The 22,357-nt window shown below is 45.3% G+C and overlaps 1 protein-coding gene across 6 annotated transcripts in view; it reads right to left on the bottom strand.

Moving 5' to 3' along the window:
- SGCD (sarcoglycan delta) overlaps nucleotides 1-22,357 on the bottom strand; it is a 354,617-nt gene that overhangs the window by 10,413 nt on the left and 321,847 nt on the right. For all 6 annotated transcript variants that reach the window (XM_063348882.1, XM_063348881.1, XM_063348886.1 and 3 more), the window contains one exon: nucleotides 266-389. In XM_063348882.1, coding sequence (XP_063204952.1) covers nucleotides 266-389 — 124 coding nt within the window. The remainder of the gene's footprint in view (nucleotides 1-265; nucleotides 390-22,357) is intronic.

Here is a 22,357-nt window from a genome sequence, read left to right as displayed (position 1 = left end):
CATAAATCTGCCTGAACAACAGATGCTATTACCCAAGCACTTTAAAAATAATGAATCCGCCTTTGCCACAGAGTGAGGCTCGTTTGCATATGATACGTTCAAGCACTGCTCGCAGAAACTAGGCTAGGAAGGCCTGCTTGGCCCGTGCCTTCTCACCCGCGTCTCCCATGGAGCAGCTCAGTGACTCAGAAGGCTACCGATCTGCAGGGGATCTGATCTGCGCCTTGGTTTGTTTTTGCTGCAGGGCGCGACATCCTTCGCTTACCTCTCCGTCTTTGGATTCCAGCCTGAGCTCTGTCCTGCACGTGGCTTTCAAGCTGCCGGCCTCCGCGTTGATCTCGATGCCTTTTGGAGCCTCCATCACCAGCGCGCGCGTAGGCGACTCCAGTCTGTAACAGAGAGAGGAGTTACAGCAGCTGGTGGGTTGAACATTCACACTGAATCTCAGGCTGTCGTCCTGCACAGCCCGACTGCCCATTGCATGCCACCTTTGAACCTGCTGAGGCTCAGATTCACGCCTGGTTTAGCCGCTGGAAAGCATTCATGCACAGCGCGATAAAACACATCACAAATCCAATCTGCTAACATTTCACATCAGCTTTGCTGTGCTGTGAACGCTGGGACACGATGCAAGGTGTGAGAGCTTCCCCCATGACCAACTTGCTCATATGCAAGATGTGAGGGCTTGGAAGGGTTTAAGGGCACAAGGAAATCAATGGAAAAAAAAAAAGGTTGAAGACCCCAAAGTTCCTGGTCTCCACTCCTATGTTCACATCCCACTGCTCACAGCCTGTCAGTGCTTTGAACCCTCCTAACCGTGGGTACACCACACAGGGACAGGACAACCCTGTTACAGCACTGGCTCACACAACCAAACCTTTCAGTTCAGGCAACTGGGGCTAATGCTGTAAGATGCACAAGCGCAAGGTTCAGTCTTCCTTGCCGATTATCCATTCGTAGGTCTTGTACTTGTACTATACTTGTCTCTTCTTTATAATAGTGTCTTATTGCTTTCTGTATTGAAAATTACAATGAAAACCAATTCTCCCTCTTTGGGAGGGATATTCCTCTTTGGGAATATTGTCTTAGTTGATTTTATCACCATTTATTTACTGTAGCATCACAAAGTCTAGACTATGATCTTTCCCAGGCGAAGCAGGCAGGCGGAGTGGAACAGAAACTCCTCTGCCTCCATGGCTTTGGGTAGACAGCACTGACCAACCCCCCATGGCTTTGGGTAGACAGCACTGACCAACCCCCCATGGCTTTGGGCAGACAGCACTGACCAACCCCCCATGGCTTCGGGCAGGCAGCACTGACCAACCCCCCATGGCTTTGGGTAGACAGCACTGACCAACCCCCCATGGCTTTGGGTAGACAGCACTGACCAACCCCCCATGGCTTTGGGTAGACAGCACTGACCAACCCCCCATGGCTTTGGGTAGACAGCACTGACCATCCCCCCATGGCTTTGGGTAGACAGCACTGACCATCCCCCCATGGCTTTGGGCAGACAGCACTGACCATCCCCCCATGGCTTCGGGCAGACAGCACTGACCATCCCCCCATGGCTTCGGGCAGACAGCACTGACCAACCCCCCATGGCTTCGGGCAGGCAGCACTGACCAAACCGCAGCGCAAGGGCAGCGCACAACCCCTGAGCTCACTTGGGCAGCTCTTAGGATTCGCTTGCATCACTGCAGCTGTTTCTCTGCTGTTCATATATAATCATTTGTGCAAGTAAGTATATTCTCAAATGGACTCCTGCTGTACTGAGACAACATTACAGGAGACTGAGGGAATTCGGATGTATTTATTGCAGCCAACAGTTCAATAAAGCAAAGGCACAGTTCCCTCTGTGTGGCACTTTTCAAGTTATGACTTTCCCTCTTGTTGGTGTCTTCATATTGTTGTTTTTTGAACCCCTTTCCCTCAAGACCCCAGACTCACCCGTAATTTCCTGGTTGACTCAACTACATCTAAATTTCGGGGAAGAACTGAGGCAGACGCAGCCCAAGGAGCGAGCGTGGTCTCATGGTTAGCAGCCTCTGCGCAATCTTCCTGACCTGCTTTTTCTTGCTCTCTGCAGGGAATCTACATCCTTCATAAACCTTCTTCTGATCCCTCCATTGGTATCACCCCTTGTCTGGTTCCTGTACGAGGAACCTAAGGTTAAGATGCTGCTACTCACTATTTTTTTTTTCCTGATTGAATTGCAGATTGCGTGGAGGAGAAAAAGCTTGCAAAGAATGATTGACATTAAATAGTGCTAGCTGGGATATGATTCCCTCTGACCTTCCAATTGCAATAACTGACTTTCCAATATCTGTTAGAATTTCTTTATGGTAAAAATAGCCACAGCACAGCGCCTTAGGCTCTCGCACATGCACTCTGGTGGCTTTCATTATAGTGGCTTAACACGCTGTCTGCCCCACATTTTCCCTGGAGATTCCTGCCCAGGGATACAGGATGCTCTCATCCTCGGTGGTGCAGCTCACAAGCTGGTATCTACCCCCAAAAATGAAGGGTGCTCTGCTTGCAGTAAGCCGCCAGGATCTGAGCTGCAGTGGCTGGGGTGCAGGCACACATTCCCTCCTGCTGCCTCTGCTCCAGAGGCAGGATCCTCCGGAGGAGAAGCAGAGAGCTGAGGCCAGTAATGTCTTAAGTCGCTGTAGCTAAATTCACCAGAGGATGTGTCCAAACCCCAAGACAGCTGAGCTAATCTGAGGATAAAATAATTCCTAAGAACCATGGCCAGGTGACTCTTCAGCTCTCCGACATCCCAGTGACTCTTCAGTTTCTTTGATGTCTTGGCTGTCTCAATGTATTTGTTCATCTGTTAATCTTGTAGCCCCTCTGCCCACTGAGAAATAAATCTTCTAAGTGCAAAACAGTGTTCAGACACCACAGGGCAAACGCACTCATTTGCAGCAGCAGCAGCAGCTCTCGATTCCTGCCCTGTACCAGAGCAGCCTCCCAGTCCCACACCAGTGCTTTACTGGAGCGTGCAGAGAGCTGGGAAGTGGGTGAATGTCTTCACAGGGTTGCGGGGGGATCAAGAGGGACCTTCTCCTTCCGTATCTTCCCCTGTGCACACAGGTCCCCATAACATCAAACCGAGTTAAATTCATGCTTTGAACAAGCTACCAAGAACCTGGGTGTCCACTAGATAACACTGTCCCAAAGTTTTATTCTCTTTTCATATCTAACAAAGTGACTGAGTCGTCCTCCCTCCTCCACCCAATGAAAACCTACAGGCGGGATGACGGCACCTTACAAACACTGATGAAAACCCATGCAATTAGACACATCCTACTCCCTACAGAGCTTCTTGCCTCATGGAGGCACAAATGACGCTCCCAAGCACCTCCTGATAGTCCGTGCTGTAACACGGGACAAGAACATAACGCTGGGGCTTCGCTGCTCCGAAACCCACCCTGCTCCCTGCAGCGCCACGGCGGTGTTTTAAAGTTAGCTGAGCTGAGCCCCGCTCTGTCACTAGCTCAGACAGCTGCAATCTTGCTGAGATGCTGAATTAACCAAAACCCCATCCCTTTAATGCTAAAAACATAATTTTGAAGCCCAGGGTTTTGTTTTTGTTTTTGTTTTTTTTTTTTTTTTTTTTTTTTACAACCTTAAAACTATGGCAATGAGTGCAAGCACTGTAACAGCAAAGTGCAGCTCTTCCAGAGATTAGAAACTTGGCCTTGCAGCCCACATGGCTCTGTACCTGTGCCGTGGCTTTGGAGTCTGACTCTTCTCTCTCTTACCCATTCAATATTGGTGTAACTCCATCTGTTTGCATGGGACTCTTGTCCCAGTTTACACTACTGTAAACGAGGACAGAAAGGTCTTAATAAAATTTTCCTTAGCATTTGAGGGCCACATGATTGTAAGGGATTTAATTTGATTACTTTCTGATATCCTGAATGAATCCCTGAGACACCTGTCTGTACACCAGGAGCTGAAAAATCTATGCAAAGCCGGAGAAAGCAGTTGAGGAGTTTATGCTCTAGGGGGTCTGAGTAATGTTTACCGAATACTTTCATTTGATGCAAGTGTTTAAGAGACACTCTGCTTTTAAACCTAATTCTGTCTTCCAGAGCAGAACCAATTTGGAGACTAATAATGAAAGAAAATGATTTAGCGATGAACAGATAATTTGTTCAAAATCAACATTTGTTTTCCAGTGTGATACTCCGGAGCTTTCAGGAGGATTCACATCTCCCGGTCAGGTGTAAGCCCGTACTTACAGCGGTAGGCTGGAAAGGTGGCTGCATGAATATAGATTGTTTCATTATTTGCTCCTGCTCTTGAATCTTCCATCCCAGCAACTGGCACATAAGCCCCTTTTATTGACCATGGGCGCTGCTTATTTTTGCTGTTTGTATTTCCAGGACCAGAGTCTGACCTCTCTCACAGAGCTGGGCAAGGAGGGCAAATTCACTGCCAGCCACAGAGTTACAGCTTGCTGAATTCAGGATGGAGATAAGCTACTGCCATAAAATTGTTCCTGTCCCACCCACAGTCTCCCAGGAGGTGGATGAAGGGACAGTCTCCTGTCTGGGTGACTGCCCACAACACGGGTACCTCTCCTATGGATCCCAGGGTGTCATATAAGCCCAAGATTTTAAAAGAAAAGACACAAGTGACAGGATTTTCAGAACTATCAAAGTACCCAGGTTCCACTTATTACAACGGGTGTTGGGTACTTCTGAAAATCCCATTGAGCACCTAAATGCCATAACAACTCTGACCCTGAATCTCAGTTCTTAGTTCTGCAACAGAGGTACCAGCACTGCCCAACTCCACGGGGAGGACCAGAAGATAAATATATTAGTGGTTGTGAAGCGGCTACATGCTGTAATAACCAAGGCCAGGTAAGTACCATAGCCAAAGATAGATGGTTGGCAGATGAATAACTGATCTTTCCAAAGCTGCAATATTAGGTTCTTACTTTCATCAAAAATACTGTTAGTCTTGTTCCTCCCGCTGAGCACACTCGGCTGCATACCAATGCGCGAGATGATGTATGCAGGGGAAGCCTTTCTCCAGCTCACCGTGCTTAATGGTCAGTGCTAAATGTGCCTCCTAAGCCCTTTTACTCAAACCTATCACCGAAGCCTCTCACATTGTACAGAGAGGTGATGGCATGCGTGCATCTTGCAGTGAACCCCTCTCCTGCTATCGCTAGAAATTCTGTGCTCCTGGGATTCAACAAGAGAGCAAGATTTTCGGTGCCATCCCCACTTTGCTTTGAAAACTTCAGCAATGATTTAAAGGAGGTCGGCATATGAGTTTGTATTGTGGTTTCAGTGAAAGATCATTATTTATCCAGATTTCTAGCTTTCATTTCCTTCATCATAAACAGTCACATTAATCATTCCAGTACCATGGATTATATTTCCTTCTTGTCCCTCTCCTCACCCCCTCCAGGATAATGCATCTTTCTCCTTAGTATTAGGAACAGCCTTTTGAATGTGGGGCGAAGAGAGGGTATTACAGATGTGAGGGCAGTACCACCCGCAGCTAGGGGCTGCTGACGTGCTTCCAATAAAGCGGACATAATTCCCTTAAAAGAATAAAGTTTAATGTCAGGAGTTTACGGGGAAAAATATTTGCCTGGGTCCCGTATTGATGCAAGCAGGACTTGCAACTCGTAGCTGGTACCAAAGGCTGCAGCACAACGGAGGGATGCGCCTCAACACAGGAAAGGAGTTAACGAGAACTGGGGACCTATTGCTGCCACTTTTTGGGTTTTTTTTATTACTTTTTTGTTTTTTTACAAGAATGGCCCCAAGCTTCAGAATTTCTTGTCCCCAGCAGGGGATTTTTCTGTGTGGGGCACAAAGTTTGCTTGCAGTATGGACATGGGAAGAGTGGTTTACTCTCAGGAGGTGAGGAGCATATGATGCAGCTGTGTGGGAACATGAACTAATTTAATTTTCCTTAGAAACCTCTGGACTGAGAATAGAGCATGTATTACTGCAGCTGTAGCCCATTATTTCTAATGACTCTAATTATTTCTTATGGTATCCATCTGACCAGCTATAAGATTTCACATTGAGCATAAAATTAGCCAATGTTACCACTGTGCCTGCTTACATCTCATACAATTGGTAAATTATGCTAGCAAGTAAATGTAGAGCTCCATCAATTTGCCGGTAATGAACCAGTATCTCAGGTTGAAATTTGTTTTCAGTTTTAACTCCCTTGTTTCAATGAAACCAATGGGATCACCCATTCGCAGGGACTTACACTTCTGACTCCATTATTTGTGTGTTATCTTAAATATATATCTGTTCATAGAAGAAAACACAATACTTTTCTCCCTATTAACTGGAAGTTAATTAGCTTTTACTGAATTGCAAAGAAACAACGTTTCCTTTCTAGTTCTAGAATGTTTTTAAACTTTTTTTGATTTGTCTTACCTGCGCTTGTATTGGAACAGAAGAAGTTTGGGAGGAGGAACAACGGGTTGGGTCTAGACTCACCTGGTGAAAAGCTCAACTGATCCTAAGTTCAAGCAAAGTCTTGTCATCTCCCAAAAAGCCAAAGGCTCTTCCCTGAGCTCTACTCCCCATCACTAGGTTTCCTTCCAGGAAGGCAACGCCATTTCACAAGAACAAAATGAGCTAAAATATGCAACAACAGAGAGCCTAATATAAAACAGGGAAGAGCGAAAAAGGGAGCTGGGTACATCGGAGTGAGAGGTTAAAATCCACATGGGAACATGCGCAATGTCTTCTTTCAAGATACCATGATTTTGACAAAACATGATGTACACAGCGCAGCACAAAAGCAGCAAGTACTGAGAGCTCACAAGAGATCATCACTAATAAGAAAAAATGTATCCTTCTTATTTATTGCCTAGCATTGACATAAATCTCATTTTCAATTACATTTTAATGAAACACACCAATTACTGTTTGAATGGGGACATCTGATTGCAGTCTCAATCAACAGAAATAAATCTTGCTTATGGAAGGTTTCCAGGATATTTTCTTTAGGAACATTAATTACAGAAGTAAACAAGGATATATTATTATCATGTCATCCAATTGTAAATCCTGCCTAGCGCTGTAAATACTGTTTAGTTTGACAGCGTGGATCACCGTGAGGTTCCCAATGTTTATGCTGCAAATCTAATAAGTGACGATTCCAGTGCAGCCAGACTCTGAGGCAGATTTTTATGGCTGGTGGTCCAAAGCCTCATGTAATTCCTAATATGATCTAGCGGACAATGAAAGAAAATTCTTTCAGCTATCACCCACAAACCATGGTTAATTCCTAAGGAAAATCCAGTTAAACCTGTCAGAGACCTGACAGGAGCAGAGGTCTAACGATGCTTTATTGGAAATTAGAGTTTTCTAATTGAGCTAGAGATAAGTCTGGTTCAAATGGCAAGGGGTGCAACAACGAGCTTCTCTGTATTTGGGCAACGCAGACTAAAGACATTTTGTACAAAGCTGAGTCAAGAGAAAGAGAAAAAGGAGTTGAGAAAATAATATGAATTACCCTTGTGCTTGACATTGTTCATAAGCTTTAATATTTCCTCGGATAGGGAACTCAGTGAACGCCCTGCGTGAACAGACCTGCGTGGACTCCGCGAGTGCTGCAGTCCCCGACGGCCGAAGGAACGGGCGAGAGTGGGTGTTTGCGGGTACCTGTGTGCTTGCTCCGTCCTCCCCTCCTGGTGCGCTGCAGCCATCCAGTCCTGACCATTTCTCCCTGCTCCAGGTCTGCTAATTCAATCTCACGCGAATGCCTTACGTCTCATTTTACAACTTTCCTTTTCTCTCTCCTTTTTTTTTTTTTAATATATATTTTTTTAATAGAGCTCTTACAGCCGCAATACAAAAAGAAGTGCTTAATCACAAGAAGTGTAATAGATCTGCGCTGGTTTTCTTAACTTCAGCTTAGTGCCAAACGAAACCGTTCGTATATTTTTCACCTAGTTTGAGCTGTGGATCCTGTGTTTAGTGAACTCTTCCCAAGCAGAGTCGATGCTAAGACAATACTCTCCTGACCACACAACGGAAATACCCCAATATCTCTTCAGAGACTGCAGCGCTGGCAGGAGGACTAATGAGTAACAGGAGCTGCTTGAAATCATTACAAAGTCGGTCAAAGCCAGCATTAGGAAGATGCTCAGCTCATATTCAAAGGAGATTTGAGTGGGTCTAGACAAAGGAGGAACAGAGGCGTTTGTAGGCACAGGATCGACTTCCAGCACTAAGCAGGTGAGAACCAGCTTCTGTTTTCCTCTGAAAAAATTGTCCTTCCTCAGCAAGAGGAAGAGTTTGAACACGCAGATCCTCCCGCCACAGAGGAAATCCCCTGTTGCAGTCTCCCAGTACACTCTGCACTAACTGAGGCTTATTCAGAGCACTGAAAAGCAGTAAAACTAGAAAAACATGGACGAATCAAAATACAGTCGTAAATTCTTTGTGCTACCATGCTACAACATGGGAATTGCTGAAGGAGATGTAATTATGGAAAGTTGTCCTAAATGTTTTAGAGTTTGGGTTTGTTTTTTACTTTTTAAGTAATTTCTGGAATGGTTTACAAGAAGCCAAATATAGTATTTAGAAGATAAAAACAGAGATCAAACAGAAGGTATCAAATTAATCTAGGGAGAAAAATGTACCGTGTAATACTATTGAGATCGAGTTTCATTATGAACAGGAGAAGTGGTGAAGGGTGAAGACTGTCAAAGAAAAAAGTATGAGATTAATGTTTAACAAAGTGGAGGTATGGCTGAGAAAATTAAAATCATCTGGATAATTAAAAAATTCTGTTGCTTATAAATCAAGGTAGGAGATTATCATAGAAATATCATATCATGTAAAAAATGATGTGTGGTAAATACAGATGTGGTTTAAGGTGATGTGTTTAAGTGGCCAGGGAAGGGATTCGGGGATGCAAAATGAATTATTCCTATTTTAAGTGTAGAGATGACTGCAACTTCCCTCTCCTCACCCACTGGGTTGTGAGCAGATTGGTCTTGTTCCGAATGGCTGCTGTGCCTGACAGACCCGCGCGGAGCGCCGCCCGCAGGACCACCTCCCTCCCGCTGCGCCCCATCTTTCAGCCTTAATTGATAAACCGGAACATCCAGAGTCGTTAGTGTGCCATGCGGTAGGAAACCTCCACCTAACACGGCCTGGCTGTGGCCAGCAGAAGATGCCGAGTGGCCGGGGGCCGCAGCCTGAGCAGGCAACAGTGCCACCGTGCACCGCTGGGCAGAGGTGTCACCAGCCGAGAGCTCGGGCGTGATTAATAAACCATAGCAATTGTGGGTGGGACTGAGAAGATTCAGCCTGTGGAGTACAGCCCTGTATGCTAACGTAACCTCTGCCAGGAACCAGCCATACGAGGCACTACGAAATACAGAGTCAGCTCTGGCTGGAGGAAAATCCAAGGACAGATGTCCCCGCTCCTGGCACGATTGGCACCGGGACAGCAAATGACACGACCACAGAGGAGGCTGAGTGAGAGCTTTAACTAAGCCACAGCGCTGCTACTGGTGCCGCTAGCCGGAACTAAAGAGCCTGTAATTATTTTTATTACAAAAAAACCCCAACACCAAGCGTCTCTTGTCATGAGTTACGTAGTCTAGGTCAAAACTGGTCAAGTGATGGTCTGGAAATCGCTGCGTGCGCTAACCAGAGGGCTGGGAGCTGCAGCACGGCCGTGCCTCTGCTCCCGCCGACGGCAGCGTCCCTGCGCTCTCAGCAAAGTAACAGGCTCTGTACTCAGACATACCTCATTACTACCTAAACCACCTTCGGGGTTTGGTTTTTTTTTTTGGCTTGTCTGCTGTACCTTGTTATGTAACTTACTGCAATAAAATAAACCAAATCGAAACAAAATAAAATCCTCTGCCTGTTGGGTGCATTAATGAGCACGCTCATTTCACACATGGAGAAAAATAATTACTTTTTATGTTACCATAATTGCCTAAACCACAAATGCATTTTTCAGAAACAGAGGCTGGGCTGGTGTAAGTTTCTAATTACAGGTTGAAAGCTTCTAATTAAAAGGCATAAATTGGAAGAAACCCTTTCAACCAGAATTACAGAAGAGGCTGTTAAGATTGGGTATTATCTTGACGTATTGTCACCAAGCCAGGGAGGAGAAAAAGAAATAGACGCAAAACATCGCAGCTCTTCCTCGGGGCCACTGACACCGCTTGCTACCTACTGTCTACCAAAGTGTTGCCACCAGGAACACGGAGGAGATGAACACATCACAACGCAGGTCTGTGAAGCCACCGAATTTCACAGCAACCCTGAGCCCCTGGAACGGGGAGAGGGACAGCTATACCGTAGCCTGGAGCCAAGGCTCAAATGGGCTTTTTCCTGAAGTTTATACTGGCTTCTGGCTGGCGGCAGGAGGACAAAAGCCATCTCAGTTGGCCTAAAACTGTAAAACCCAATGGAAAGTTGGGTACCCATGGTACTTGAGTCAGCTAAAATTTGCTAGATTAACCCATAAAATATCTGTGAACACAGATGTTATACAGTGCTCTACCTTGGGGCGACTTTCAGGTGCAGCCAGTGGTTGACCAGTGGGTCAATTTGGGCCAACTCTCCACTACTTTCCTGGCTTGCTCTTCTGCTCTGAAAGAAGACTGCACCATACAAAAATTTTACCTTATTCTTCTGTTTTTCAGGGTGTTAACTAATCCTGCTGAGCAGACCAGCCTGTCATCACTGACAGAGGAATCACTTTCTTGTGATAACCCAACGCTCTCAAACGAGAGGATTACTGGCAGGGGTGCGGTGCTATGCAAATACCGCCGTCCTTAACGTCAGAAGTTTGCACGCAGTCTTCTACATCAGAACTGCTTTCCGAAGAGAAGAAATGTTGATCTAGATTTCCATTTTTAAATTCTTTTTGAAGTCTATCTGTCACGGGATTTCTACCTGCCGTTTGGTCAGACATAACGGAAAAGGGTCATGTAGGTTAAAATCTCACGTGGATAGCGCAGAGGTTCAGCCTGCAGGGCTTTCTGCAGGGATGATTTACTTTGTCTCTTCTTCAGTGACTTAGTCTATTCCTTCTAAAAAGATCGGACTTAATAGTAAATCACTTACAATGAGAAATATAGAGCTAACAAAACTAAAAAGGATTTGAAATGGGAGAATATAAAACCTGCTGGAAAAAACGGCGTGTCTGTATGTATCATACCCTTGGTGGTGATATCCTTTGGAAACATGTACACACTTGCCTAAGTGGATCTGAAGAGCTTATTTAGCATGACAAATTGGCTACAACCTGATGGCTATTTCTGAAAACCCATTTATAGACCTTCAGACAGTCATACTCCTGTGGCATATCCATTCGCTGTACAGTCAATTTATAATGATTCCACCAAATTAAATCTTTATTAACAAACTTATCGACTCTGGCTTTGACTTTTTGTCCCCCCTTTTAATTAACTGCAGTAATGAGACAAGCAACATCCAATAAAACTGACCAAACATTTTGTTTAAAACCTGCGGTTTATTTCAGGCAGCTTCGCAAGAAATGAAGGCTGAATTGCTATTTGCTAAATGTCAATTTTCACTCTCTGTTGAACCTTTTCTGAAACTTGTCAACCACAAATCTGTAGTCATTTTTCCCACTCTGATCAAGAGCTATATAGAGCACATAACCGGTTTTCAGTTACTTTTCATTTTTATGCAGAAGATGTACCATTTGCTGTCCCCAGTATACTTCACAAAATGGTCAACATGCATAAATTGTAAATCTAAAGGGATGCACGTGCCAGACTTGTGCCCTCTTTCACAGTCACAATCTACACCAGCAATACGGTTGTATGTCTGCGTGCTAAACACCGCAGGAACGGCCCAAACGCCTCCAATCCACCCCGTTATTATGCAGCAATCCTCTTTTCCAATGTGCTGGGCTCCTGCTGAGAGCTGGGGAGATGTTTCACCCTCCAGACCACTCGTTCACAGCCTTGCTCCCTCATTAGAGGCACAATTCCTATTTCCAGCTGCAATTCCCTGCCCTGCCCCGCTGCCTGGCAGACACGCAGCAGCCTCCCTTAACCACCAGTGCACACACGTCCTTCTAGAAGCATCTATGACCATGCATAGAGAAACAGGACTTGAAAAGAAACACCTTTTACATGGCCAAAACCACTGTCAATCATGAAATTTGACCTACTTTTCCCTATATTTATTACTATTTGCTAAAGCTGGGATAGCAAAGAGGGATCACAAAAGATGCTGTCTAGGTGAAGATACCGGCAGTGCCCAGGGCGATAACCAGTGCCTAGTCTGATTTGTGGATAAACCAGCCTGGAAGTCAGCTGCCCATTCCTGTATCAAACCTAGCTGAACCGAAACCTTGCCTTTTAGAAAGACAACCAATTTTTAATAAGCATCCACTGATGTAAGATTCCTCTCCATCCCCCCGTTATAGCACTGCTTTGTAACCTGTTCTGACAGTTTGGAAAATTTTCCTGTGTACAACTTACAATGTGCAACAGAGAAAAGAAATACGTGAAAACCAAACACATCTCTGGAGAAACACCAAGACAAAGCCAAGGAAGGGACAAGACCGCTGAGGACAGAGACTGAGGCGGGGCCCAATGCTCCTCCGTGCGACCGGTTGCCACTCTGCAAGTGAGGAGTGCGGCAGGGCAACGGGAGGGATGGGGAGTATTTGAAGAAGTTAGCCTCAAAGCTCTTTGATCGTCTAGAACTGAGAACCTTACAGGTATTTGAGATTTCCAAATCATTTCTTGTTTTCAAATACGCAAAGGAAAATAGGTTGGGAAATGGTACAGGGAAGAAAACAAAGGGATTGCGTGGGTGGGTGGAAGGAGGAATGGAGCAGAGAGAGAAAGATATCGGGAAACAAAAAAAAACCCCTCCAACTTGCTGAAAAAGAGGGTACAGAGATTTCTCCAGAGGGACTACTTTAATTCTGGGAATAGGATGTTTTGAAAATTCTTAGCATCAATTTATCTTCAGCTAAAAATCAAACTGTTTTCTGTTTATCTTTTGCACATAATCACTCCTGAGGAAAACACAGGTTTTAAGGTAAGGCTTGGCAAGCTTTCAAGACACACGCTAGGTGATATTTTTTTCTTAACTAAAAGAGAGGCTGAGCGAGGTGGCGGCGATTCACCGTGTGCTGGGAGATGACCGTATCGGCACGAACCCACCTCTGCGTAAGGCAGCTACATCCCTGTCCTGCTCCGCCTGGAACTGGTGGGAACTGGGAGTTACGAAGCGCTGCTGCTCACAGGCGCTGGTCTCTTGGCTCTGCTCCTGCTGTTTGATATATGCCACTGTGCTATCGCTGGCAGCCACGCTGTAGGTTGTGGACCTTGTTTGTTTTAAGGTATAGAAACCCGTTCTCCAGCTCCTTGGGTCAACCGCAGCAAAATGAGAAAAAGTTCATCGTTTCCTGCCTTCCGTGACGTTCCTAATGTCTTTCGGTGGGCAAGTCTGCGTTTTGACTGTAATAACCTCCCTTATATGACTTTTTAGCAGATAACAAAGAGACAATTACAGCTGCTAATGGAAGAGGTCACATGGAGGTGAAATGAAATGGATTAAAAAGAAAATGAACTGATGTCAGAAAAGCCTCTGTACCACTCAGTGGCATAACCACTTCCTAGAACAGGTTTTTAGCTGGGAATTTCATTTCATTTTACTCTATTTTATTTTGATTTTGAAAAGTGAGGCAGGCAGGTAGGAGGACTGGCTCTGTGTTTGAAGCACTGGAATTCAATTTTCATCCCTGTGATGAACTGCCTTTGTGACCACGTGCGAGCGCATTCCGTGCGCCCTGGGTTTCCCGCAGTATAGCAGCGGTGGAGACGGCTCAGGGGGAGTAATTTGCCCCAACGCAGCAAATGATACAGGCAACTCTGTGCCGTGGATTTCTCCTAGCACCCAAAAACAACTCATCTGAAAACTTTCTCACAGCAGACTGCCACCTCCGCTGCAGAGCGTGGCCCTGAGTCGTCACCTCCGCAAGGAACTTCACCAGATGGCCTTGCGCGGTGGGAACGCCCCCAGGTACACAGAGGTAACCCCACTGACTTCTCAAGTACCACCTTTAAAAAAAGTCAATAGAGTTACCTTGGAAACCTAACATGGGAAAGGAAATTGGACCTTAAAATCAACCTTAATTCTTCCTTTGCATGGCCAAACAAAATAATAATAATAATGAAGAAACATTGCAAGAGAAAAAAATAATTGTGGTTATTTTACTGCCTTTGAAACCAACAACAATCACAGCAGTGAGGTGTAATTTATTTTCCTGGAATTCCTTGCTTTTTCTGAATTGCCTGCACCCTCATGGTGTCTCTCAGCAGTCACATTAACACTATATATTGATTGTCTGCTTGGCAGGCAGCAGGAGGGAAAACAAAACAGGCGAGAACTTAAACTCCGTTTGGGTTCCTCCAGTGCGTGTGGAATATGGACAATCCTCTGTGGGTGGTCACCACTGCTAAAACCTTCCCAGTGAAAATTAATAACATGGCCTTCATCTGTGTCAGTACCCAGAGCCACCACCGAGCCAGGCAGGGCAGAAGTTAGGGTATGTTTCCCCCCTTTTCTTTAGAATGCGGGTGTGTTCCTGTTTTTTTCAAGCAAAAAGTACGTGAGATGTCTTGATTTCTACCATTCAAGGCCGGCACTCTGCCAGGTTTCCAAATGTCACCTTCTTCCCGTAGACAGAGAAGTGCTACGTGCCAAGGCTGGCCTGTCACACCCCTAGCACAGGGAACACCAAAACTTCAGCATTCCTTGTAACACCCCTGTGTCCCAGCAGCCAGGAGTGCTTAACTCCGGTTCCAGAATAGCAAATCCAGTCCTCACTTTATGGCCCCAAGGAAACGATGACATTCGTGTCACCTCCACGCACCACACTGAGGAGCCACGTTCAACACTGGACCTCCCAGTCCAAACCAGTACCACCGCCCACTTGTTAACGTTACCCAGTGTCAGTGCTGGGATACAACACTGCAATGAGTCAGCCTAACAGCTCACTTGTTTTGACATTGAATATCAAGCCTGCCATACAGAGCTCAGAGAAATCTCTGTATCTGTGTCACAGAAATACAGCAGAAAATTTCCTTCAGAGAAATCTCCTCAGTGGGGAGGAGGCACTCGAAGCTCCTGTCCCTTCTTTCCAAGACGGGTAAGTTACAGTCTCAACATTAATGACTCACAGATTTTCCCAATGTTTCCTTTCATTTTTCATAATCAGACTTCAAGGTTTCCCGGATATCAAAATACAACTTTTCAAGTTGGGTCCAAACATTGACCAAGACTTGGCTGCGATTTAGGAAGGTGAAGAACCAACAGCCCCAAACCCACGGCAGTTCATCAACACGCCGGGGAAGTGTTTGATATTGTGAGCCCAAGGCTTCAAAATGGGAACTTTGGTGGTTTTTGAGCTGCTGCTCTAAAACACGTTCTCACATCCATGCAACATCCCAGCAGCCCAGTTTATTGCAGCAGTGGACAGTTGTTTTTCAAAGCAATTTAGAAGCGGATGAGAGGCAACAGGAGTCAACCTGGCTTTTCTCCTGCCTCCGCCCCCGCACTGCGGCACACGCCAGAAAGGCAATTTCAGCGTCCCGTGCCTGGCCTCCTTTTGTCTTGTTTGCTCAGGACACAGTAGGTGCAAGGACTCTCTCTTTTGCTGTCTACACAGCATTACGCACAGTAAGAACTCATTTCACCTACACCATTTAGGAACTAATCCTATGTAAGAAAATATTAGCCAAACATACTCTGGTTACCCAAACTCAATTAGCTGTGAATTGGAAGGGAAAATATTTAGAATTGGACCATTAAGAAAGACTGGACTTTTGTAAAGACGTTTACATGCCTGCTGGCCTGTTTTTAAATTTCTGGTGGTGCATCTTCCTGTGCCCACTGCAGGTGAAGGAGGTAACTGGATGTTATCTCAAGCAGTATCTGCTGCTGGATCTTCTGGCCGAAACGATGTTTGTTCGTACATAACATACCCCTTTAACGCTCAAGGGAAGGAACCTATTGCATCCCCAGACTCAATAAAACACATACAGTGGGACCATGAGTCCCATCACACAGGTCTCTCAACAGAACCTGACTCTGGCTTAAAGAGGAGGGGAGAAGGAGACAGCTGCCTCTTACAAAACTTGGAAATTGCAGAAGAATTACTTTTCTGTCCCTCAGATATTATTAAGTTCACTGCAGGTCTTCCCTCCATCTTACTCCAGTGACTCCCACAGCCCTCTTTTATCCTGTGTACTGCTATAGAGCAGGTCACCAGGTTTAAGCAACATTTGCTCTTACCCTAAAAACAAACTTTCGCAATTTTTGGTTTATAGGCGACGACAGTAATGGGAGTACCCAGGGCAGAACCACTGAAACCACACAACCAAGCCAGTATAGACATACTCCGCCACTTCAAAGGAGTTCAAACAACTCCATCCCAGCAGCGGTCGTGGTGGAGGAGGTGGGAGCTGCCCTCCCACAGCCTGCAGAGCCGAGCTCCCGCCGCGGGAATGCCTGCCCGGGGCTGCAGGGTACAGCTCCGGCCGCGGGGATGCGGAGTCAAACCGGGCGACAGGTTTTATCCAGAGATGCTGACTACACTCCTAGTACGCTTCTACAGATGACAGCACACAGAGTATCTTTATCTCCTCTAAAGGGTATCTTTTATAAAGCAGTCACATCCTGACAGTCATGCTGCTTTAACTTTACTGCTCTAGTTAGAGGCATGATGTGGGGAGAACTTAAAGAGATATAACTGGACAGGCCTGTTTTAATTGTTCCCACTAGACCTGTGCTCTGTGACCTTGGACATCTACAGAGCCATAAATATGAGCTTTGATTGCTGTTCCCATAGTGACTGGCAGGAAGAACACACTGAAGGGTGGACTAGGACTGCTTCAAGCAGGCAAGCAGCAACTGGAAATGATTAAGTTCAGAAGCTCTGGGGACACTAATGTCACTGCAGGCCAGCCAACCTGGAAGATAAACATTGCTGGGCACTGCGAAAATGATTTTTCTATTTGCTTTCCACTGAGGGAGTGAACTAGGCTATACTATAGGCACTGAGCTTGGCAAATGAGACCAGGAGCTCTTCTGAGGCAAATTTACCAGTTCTTTCTGCTGCTGGAGGTGTCAGAGCTACTAGCAGGGACTGTCACGTTTGTGCTGTGCACACTTACTGTTGAGGACCAGGAAGACCAGCCCCTGAGCTCAGTTAGAGCCGGCATGGCTGATGCACGGGGAACATTTCTCCCTGCAGCAACACACAGCGGGGGAGGCCAAATCACCCCACGCAAAGCCGCCAGGTGCCCGGGCTGTCCCTCTTCCAGTGCCAAAGCCAGCGTGGTTACCTCCATAGTGCTCTGCACTGTGCACCGAGGGCTGTCACAGGGTTTGGTGTGGAAATGGGAGACCTTTGGCATCCCACTCCAAAAGGGTAAGGACTTGGTGGATGCACTTGGGAAGGGGAATGTGGCTTGTCCTGCGACTGCGACATCCAGCTCTGGCTCCCACTGTGCTCGGTGCCGTGAGCACAGAAACAGAATCCAAACAGCTCTAAACTCTCCTATTTCAATCCAAGAAATGGTAGGGTTTCAGGAAAAGCGTAGAGACACGTGCTGGTGGCCTGAGTATATATAAAAGCAGCTCAGGAATATTTATATTAGCGGAGCGCACAGCAGGAAAAGCTGAGCTGTGCTAAAGGCAAAGCTGCCCGAGTATTTCTGAGTGACTTGCTCAAGAGCACGGCGTGGTGTGCTCGCTGGCCGCCCAGCCACACGCTGCTTCATTAACTCCCCGGCAACCAGGGCCTTACACAGCACAGAAGAATGGAATTTACACGTGGTCAAATCTAGCATCGCCCATAGATCACTCAAAGTTATAACCCTCAAAAACACAACAGCCTCACTGTCTCCATGAGTATATTAAGTTTTGGAACAGAAAATAGCTGTTCGACCATCCCGGATAAATCAGTACTTATTCAGATGGAAAGTAAGGTGGAATCTACCTGTCCATACACTTGGTACACTATCCAAAGTCTCTAATTCACATACATTAAACTCTTCACACTTTGTTATTGTGGTAACTTTAATGCCAAGAGAAAACAGATAAGCCAACAAAAGAAGTACAAGGCATCACTTCTCCCTTACTACATATAGCACTTTTTCATACATGCATAGGTCTATGAAAAAAGCCATGGTAATTCTGACATGTTTTGAAGTCAAGATTTCACGGTCTTTTATGAGAAGTTTAGCGGCATGCCACAGGGGACACCGTACTGTTCTCACACAATAACTGATCATCCCAGTCTCTGTGCCTCCAGCCTTCCACTGAAAGTAGATCTAATTTTTCAAGTAGTTGAGTCAGATTTGCAAAGTCTGCACATTCTTGTAGTGACCACGAGCACTTAAAGCATCAGCTTTTTTTTCCCTAAGTTTAGTTCCTCTTTTTATTATTTTTTAACCAAGTAGAAAATGCCAGAATTGTCCAACATTCTTTTTTAAAATGACCAACTCATGACCCCTGATATTTATACAGTATGGACCACCATACTCCGAAAAAATCAAGCATTATAAAAGATGAATCTCTTAGGTGCTCAAATGTCTCAAGTTGCTTTTGGAAATATTGACTAATAATAATTATTGCCTGCTCTGCTTCACCATCAATCTCTCTTTGAGAAAGTGCAGCTCTTGAACTGTAGAAAATGACACTTCTAAGAAAAAAATTTGCATTTTTCTGACTGCAGCAAACCATATGGAGAGTGGCTGATGTGTCCTGATGGATAACACATATACTAGCAGCTTCCCAGAATCCTTATCTCTGAAAAGAAGGAAGCTCTGCAGAAGTGGCCTGGATAGCTCCATAAACCAGTGCCATTAATTCCTGACAGTTACTAAAAATTAAGGGATGGTCATTTTTAAGGATCGGTACTACCAATGTCTTGCAATCATTCTTTCAAGAGAGCCATAATCTCCATTTGAGGAGCAAGAGAACCATTATATGCAAGTATTCACTGGCTCTGCTGAAATTTCAGCCTCTTGAATGCTAATTTTGATATTCATCGCTCTAAGTAAATGCGCAGCCAAAGATGTTGCTTTGGTTTATGTCAAGTGGTTTTTTTTTTTTTTTTTTTTTCCTCCCTGGAAATTCAACCCAAAAAATAGCATTTCATTTGTTGTAGAATCACTCAGTCCCACCGGCAGGTCAGCCAGTGCTGTAACCTGCCATAGCCTGGACTAGGAGAGGCAGACACTGAGGAAATTGTAGGTGCTTTGCTTCACTCAGACACAGAGAACTGGCATCTAGCTAGAGGAAAGCTTCCTCAAAGAGATGATTATGAAACCAACACTAGCTTTGGTATCGCACAGACATTCTGACATACTGCGTGAGTCAGAGAAACACTTTCAATGTGTATCTGAGCACCCGTGCCTGCAGAACTCCCGTTGCATTGACACCGATTCCCCTTTCAAGTCACATCAGTTCACAAGGTATGATGCAACATCATTGAAAATGTGCATGTATTTAGTAGAGGTTACAGCACATAATAAGCAGGCACCTTGAAATATATTTCAGCCTGTGACGGCAGGCAGAGTGACTGAATATATGTCAGAGGTTTATGATGAACTCTAAAGTGTCTTCATTTAAGAGGGAGCATCCTTTTTTATAGGCATCCTTTATTGCTTGATTTATTCTTTCTATCTGTAACTAACCTCTACACTCATAGATTTAGACTCCTGCTGTGATGTTGCTTGAATGCCATGCACCTCAGAGCTCTGCAAAATGTCCTGACAAAGTCATTGCTCGGTCCTCTCTCGCTGTTCAGGACAATGCCAACGGACGGAGACATTAAATGATACCCTACTGCTCAACTGAGAACCCACAAAATCAACATATTTACTGGGTGGTTTAGAAAATCTGTCACATGCGAAGCAGGAAAGAGCAGGAAAGGACTAGGGGAGATTTAGTGTACCGTTTCCCACTCTCTTTAGCAGTATTGCCCTTCATGTTTTCAGCGAGACTTCATGGGAACTTTTTTTTGAACAAAGGCAAAGCAATGCCCACAGGATTCAGGCTATTAATACTAACACCAAAACCGCATCGGTACTCCCACGTTACCAAAGGTCCTGTACTTCAAAAACTATTAGTGAATTAAGCCACGCAGTGTGCTGTACACCTAAAGGTTTGGATTTGGCCAGGAGCAGAAATGCATTGCCCAAATCTCCCGGCACCGTACGGTCGGGACTGGCTTTTTCCACTGTGCTCCCAGCACAGCTCCCTCTGCCCCGCGGGAACAGGAATTGATTATCTGATACTGAGAGGTTTGGAGGCTTTAGATAGAAAGGAACGGCAATTACAAAGGACTTAATTTTTTTGTACCTTAAAAGGCTCCGTCAGAAATGTCATCTGGAATTAATTAGAAGTGCATAAACAAGAAAAAAGCATGTTGAAGTCAAGTAGTTTTTAACCCAGGGAACTCCGGGTTTCAACCGCTGGCTGAAAGCTCGGGACAAGTTTCTCCGTGATTTCCAGGTGATTCTTCTGGCAACACTTGTGTTTCCAAAGTGAAGTTATTCAGGTTTTTAAAAAAGCTTCCATCTTTAGACACAGCTTCTCAGCTGATTCTTGTAAGATATCCTGTTTTTCTAGAGAGACTTTTATTGCAATGTGAATTTATTACAAACCATTTCACATGCACACACTTTCAATCATACCTTGTGGGTCATAAGAGAGAGAATTTAATTTCAGAAACTTTAGGAAGCAATAATAATCTTTAACCTCTCGTATTGCACAAGAAGATACTGCATATTTCCTATCAAAATGAACAGCTCTAATAACCTTCCATTAATATCCATTTATATTTATTACTCCTTCATTAAAGTTAAGACACCAAATCCTTAATAAAAAAAATTAAATTGACATTTTACTTTACTTCTTTCTCTGTCTTTTAAAATGTTAATACTTAAGGAAGTGGACAGGACATGACATATTTTTATCACTGCCACACAGTTCAGCACTAGCAGCATAAACCCTTTGTGTCTTGCTTTTTGCCCTTATTACATCAAATATAAGCAGATTTTCTGTGAGTTCACTGGCAGGGAACATCTCCTTACAGCAGCACATCCCCTCATTATCCAGCCCTCTCAGCTGTTCTCAGACTCACCAGGAGGCCATTTCCCCTCTGCTTTACAACCTCTTTTATGATCCTGGATGGCCTAAGTTTGGGGGTTTTTTTGGTTTACTTTTGTGCTTGATTCCCCCGTGTCACTTTATGACACATCCTCAGCCAGCCTTCCCACAACCATCCTTAATGACATGAAACCAGGCAAAGAGGGAAAGAATGTGTTTTTCTTTTTGTGTTGTGAACAGAAAGAGATAACTCATGAACTGAGGAACTGAAGTCAGCTCAACGTGAGAAACAGAGAATTGCAGCTGAGTTTCAGCTGCCGAAAGAGCTGCCAGGAGGGTCCCAAGAGCCCGACACCCGTCCGTGTTAGCCTAACCCGGGGGGGAAGCTCCTCTCCTTCTGCAGCCCCACACCATGGGAGATGTGCTCCTCCTCTCCAGAGAACCAAGCTGTGATTTCTGAACGTGCTTTTTCAGGCTTCCTTGGAGCTGCTCACCTGCTTTTTGTCTATTACTGGGTTGAAATCACATTTCTGCTTCCTCATCTCCTGCATGGCCCCGAAGCCACACGACACCGTGTGAAACACACGATTATAAGTTTGTCTTCTTCTATCCAAGGACACAATGTCCTCGTGCAGCTGAAACATGGCATTGTTTTACTTGCCAGCAAAGCCCTGTGCATGCACCGAGGTACGTATTTATAGCAGCCACCTCTGCAGAAAGACGAAATGGTAGCTGCCACTTTGCCTTTCGAACCAGGATCCTCCACCTCTAATACGGTGCTTTCACATGTTTGGCTTCAAAAAACTGCTGCTTTTTCAGTGAGTCCCTCCAACGCCAACTCAGATGGGAACCCGAGCAGGGGACGGGGCAACTTCAGAAGTGTCAGCAGAATCTGGAAATGAGGTGGTGAAGTCCACGGCCTCTCAACGTTACTAAGATGGAGAAGAGAAAGGGGAACCACCTGCCAGCTTCTGCATTTCCATTTCCTCCCTTCATGGAACACGAGCGAGCACAAGGTGCAAGACCGACACAAGGTCACCGACCGTATCCCCCCCATGGCAGCACGCAGCGAATGCTCACATACTAATAATATATTATTATCCTTCTAAATGAAGTAGAGACCGGAGGAGCAGCTATGGGTTGTGCAGGGCTTGGTCCCCAAAGAGGGTCACAGGTTTGACTGCTGAGTCATATTTATCATAGAACGG

The sequence above is a fragment of the Chroicocephalus ridibundus genome, chromosome 11 (genome assembly GCF_963924245.1).
Source record: "Chroicocephalus ridibundus chromosome 11, bChrRid1.1, whole genome shotgun sequence".
Lineage (NCBI taxonomy): Eukaryota > Metazoa > Chordata > Aves > Charadriiformes > Laridae > Chroicocephalus > Chroicocephalus ridibundus.
Note: the sequence above shows the minus strand (reverse complement) of the source record. Positions and strands in the feature narration are given on the sequence as shown.